Source organism: Austrofundulus limnaeus, unplaced genomic scaffold (assembly GCF_001266775.1).
Source record: "Austrofundulus limnaeus strain Quisiro unplaced genomic scaffold, Austrofundulus_limnaeus-1.0 Scaffold718, whole genome shotgun sequence".
Lineage (NCBI taxonomy): Eukaryota > Metazoa > Chordata > Actinopteri > Cyprinodontiformes > Rivulidae > Austrofundulus > Austrofundulus limnaeus.
Window position 1 is genome coordinate 85,453 of NW_013953120.1, and position 3,801 is coordinate 89,253.

At 38.5% G+C, this 3,801-nt stretch overlaps 1 protein-coding gene across 1 annotated transcript; it reads right to left on the reverse strand.

Annotated features, from left to right (window-relative positions):
- Positions 1 to 1,622: 1,622 nt before the first annotated feature.
- LOC106532098 (olfactory receptor 8A1-like) lies at positions 1,623 to 2,989 on the reverse strand. Its single transcript, XM_014028090.1, has 2 exons — positions 2,446 to 2,989; positions 1,623 to 1,974 (listed from the first exon to the last, which is right to left on the reverse strand). The coding sequence occupies exons 1-2, from the start codon at positions 2,979 to 2,981 to the stop codon at positions 1,623 to 1,625; spliced, it is 888 nt and encodes a 295-aa protein (XP_013883544.1). The 5' UTR covers positions 2,982 to 2,989.
- Positions 2,990 to 3,801: the final 812 nt, after the last annotated feature.

Consider the following 3,801-nt stretch of genomic DNA (forward strand, 5'->3'; position numbering starts at 1 on the left):
GTGATTGGCTGATTAGAAATTAAGTGTTAACGAGCAGTTGGACAGGTGTACCTAATAAAGTGGCCGGTGAGTGTATATATATATATAYATAAATACACACACACATTTGGTTATAATTCATGACACAGCAACAGACAGCATTWTCATAGAGTAGACGGTGGTGTGCTTTCCCTCAGCCTGTGAAAAGTTGGTGGACATATTTGTTGCGGTCTCCCGGTGCTTCACATGACGTCCCACCACTGCAGGGCTGTGTACAGAGCAGGAGAAGGTTTAGTTCTACCGGAATCCCCACTTCGCCCATGAATCCTCCGTTTTGCTTTCACAAATTGGTCTCTGAGACATCACCACACTTTCCTACAAATCGTCTCCTCTGTGGACAATGATCTCACTATCTCCATCCAGGAGTTTTTTGCCATCTGTGCATCTTTATATGACGCTTGAGATTAATTGTTTTCAGACTGCCTCGGCCTGCTGCTCCTCAAATGTATCCATGATGCAGAAAAATGCGATGCTTCCATATAAACAAATAAACAGATCGTGGAAGCGCAGTGCACAAATTATAAACATTTCAGTTGTGTTCTGTTTCCGCAAAAACAAACRCGCCCACAGAATTCCGACCAATCGTACAATAGTTTGCATGCGGAGGGAAAAAGTTCAACCCACGGGTTGCTACAAGAAGTGCTGAAACATTGACAATGCGAACATGATGACGCAATTTTCGTCATGAAACTGTGACAGTTTGGCCAGATTTCAGCAGCAGCATTCTGGAGCCTTAAGTCCTTCGGTCCCATTGGAAAATCTGTGAAAAATATGCCACTATGTCACATAGCAGAGTCTCTTTGATTGGTTGATGCTCTGCGTCCAGCTGCAAAATCTGATTTTCAACTTCAGAATGTGCCTCTTTAGATGTACTATATGCATGTGAAATTCTCAAAATCTGAAAACTTGCAGTACCAGATGCACAAACTGCTTCAAAACGTGTTGCAGTACTCTTCAACAGCCCTAGATGCGTGTTCAATATAGACTGTGCATGTAAACAAGACATGGCTAATGCTCAAATTGTATTTGGCCTGAATGCAGCACAAGAATAAAACATTCAAGAGATTTCTGGTAAGAAATCAAATCAAAATCAAAGAAGTAGTACAATTACTTGTGCAATGTTATTCCAATGTATATTTTGGCCATTAAATTGATGCTGTAGCAGTTTATATTTCAACTAGGCTTTGTTTCTTTTTAAATTTCAAAAATAAGAATATAATTGTGCATTTGCAAGCAATAAATAAATACAGGGGCTTTTTAGCCTTTACACTGCACTTTTATTGCAATATTTATACAGGTCTGTCAVTCAAGTCTACAAGTCGAACTTACTTCTCATGTAAAATAATTTTGACCCAAAACATAAAATACAAAAACTTGAATAAAAAAATTATTGTTGAAACAAAATCACTGATGATAAGTCTTCTATATCAATAGTATACTTCTAGTTAAAAACATTTTAACTTAATTCAGGTCAGGTTTAATAATACTGATGTAGGTTTCTTTGACAGATGATCACAAGTCTCTTATGAACTCAGCAAATAGAGCCAGCTAACTCATGAAAACATCAACCAAAGCCCAACTTCTCAGGCTAGACCTGGTTTAATGGAGATTTTCAGTCGACCACATAGATTGTACAGTAGAACAGGTCTGATAGTCTGATCTCTGAGACCATAAATGAGTGAAGTCAGACATCTGGGTAAGATGATGATAATCACATAGAAAACATTCTGAACACCTACAAACACTATTCTTGTTACATTTGTTGCAAGAGCGATGAGCAATGGGTAGTAAACGGTTGAGGACAGACTGAGGCCAAGCTGCACCAGATGCAACAGCAGTGTCTTACGAGCTTTAAGGGCCGATACTTTGTCTGTAGAAGCTGATCTAGCTGCTAGTACAACTCCAGTATAGGAGGAAATTACTGCTAGACCAGCTGTAACANTAGCATTTGCTGATTGAAGACATAAGCAAACCTAAAAGATGTAAATATAATTGCATCAGTGTCTTCATGATCAGTCAATGACTTCTGAAGGCTTCAACCTAGACGAAACCTCTCAGTCACTGGCTGCAACACTGTTGACATTCAATCGAAAACATAAGTGCTGCAGGAGAACGGGTCTGATGGTCTGATCTTTAAGACCATAAATAAGAGAACTCAAACATCTGGGAAACAAAATGATTAATACATACAAAAATTTATGCAATCGCACAAAGATAACCCTTGATACAATTTTTGWGAGCATTATGAGCATTGGGTTATAAACAGTTGAGGTCAGACTGAGTGCCAGTTGCACCAGATGCAACAGCAGTGTGTTACGAGCCTTCAGGGCTAAAGCTTTGTTTGTGGAGGCTGACCTGGCAGCTATCATAACACTAATAAATGAAAAAACAATTACTGTACCCGATGAAACAAACAAAACAGATGTGAAGGCTGTATCATAATCATTAGACATGGAGCCCAGCATCATGGCAAAGTCAGAACAGAAACTAGTCATCTGGAGRCTTTTCAGCTCTTCAAAAGGGAAATCTAACATCAAAATGATACGAATAAGATTGTGGAGTGCACCGAGAGCCCAGAGTACAGCAATTGCCACTCTTGTGTTTCTGATGATGATGATCATAGCGTGCCTCAGTGGGTAGCACACAGCTACATATCTCTCCAGAGACATCAGCACTAGTGTTAGTGGAGAGATGACATTTGTGATGTTAGCGATTGTTGTAATAGTACCACATMCAGGATATGTTAGTCTAATGTTACAAACAGTAAGTAGAAACAGAACCTGACACACTGCCAACTGTACAGTGTCAGCAAAAAGGAGGTTATACAGGAGAATGTAACGACAGGTTTCACAAAAAACAGGTTTACTCATCAGAGTAAACAGCATTGTGCCGTTAATGAAGAGAAACACACAAGCTGGCACTGTACACAAAGTGAAGGTCATCCCTCTTTCTAAATCTGCATTCTGGAAATTAGCTGAGACATTAGAGAGCAACTGAGAGGAAAAGGACATGACATTTACACTTCAAAACAAACTGAACAACTCAGATGCCTGTTTGATTAAACACATAAAAACCCAACGAACATTTCACCTGCACAGATAACTCACAGGTTAGAGCTGATTCATGTTTCCATGAAGGCAGAGTGAGTCTGCAGCTCTTGTTGTTCCTAGGTAAGATATATGTGATGTTTTTACATCACGTGACACACTGCAGACCAACGTGTCGCCAAATCTCTAATGATCTCTCCTTAACTTCATATCAAAATCACTATAGCTTCATTTTTTGTTCATTTCAATTACATTTTAATCCCAAAATAAATGCACTTTGCTCACATAGTCACTGTGCGTGTGTTTAAAAAACATGTCAAAATATGTCACCTGCATAAAGGATGCAATAGATCTTTACAGCAAATAAAAAAGAAAGGTAAGATTAGAAGATATTTTAGATTTGAAGAAATGTAGAACTTAAAATCCAGATCCATTTTATGTCCTGATACATAAAACACTCAAATTAATTGATTCATTTCACCATCACTGTAAAGAGGGGGTGGGGTGTTAGTGTAATCTCATCACTTAGAACAGGTTCTAGAAATAATCTTTGAAATATGGTGCCATGATCCTGGGGTTTTGTAAGTTCTAAAACATGCTGTGGACAATTTATTGTTTGAGTTCTAAATTGATAAAATTTAACATAGAAATGGGTCAAAGATGATCCCCATTAATTTCAAAGTCACAGGGTCAAAGGTCAGGGTCACAAGTGACC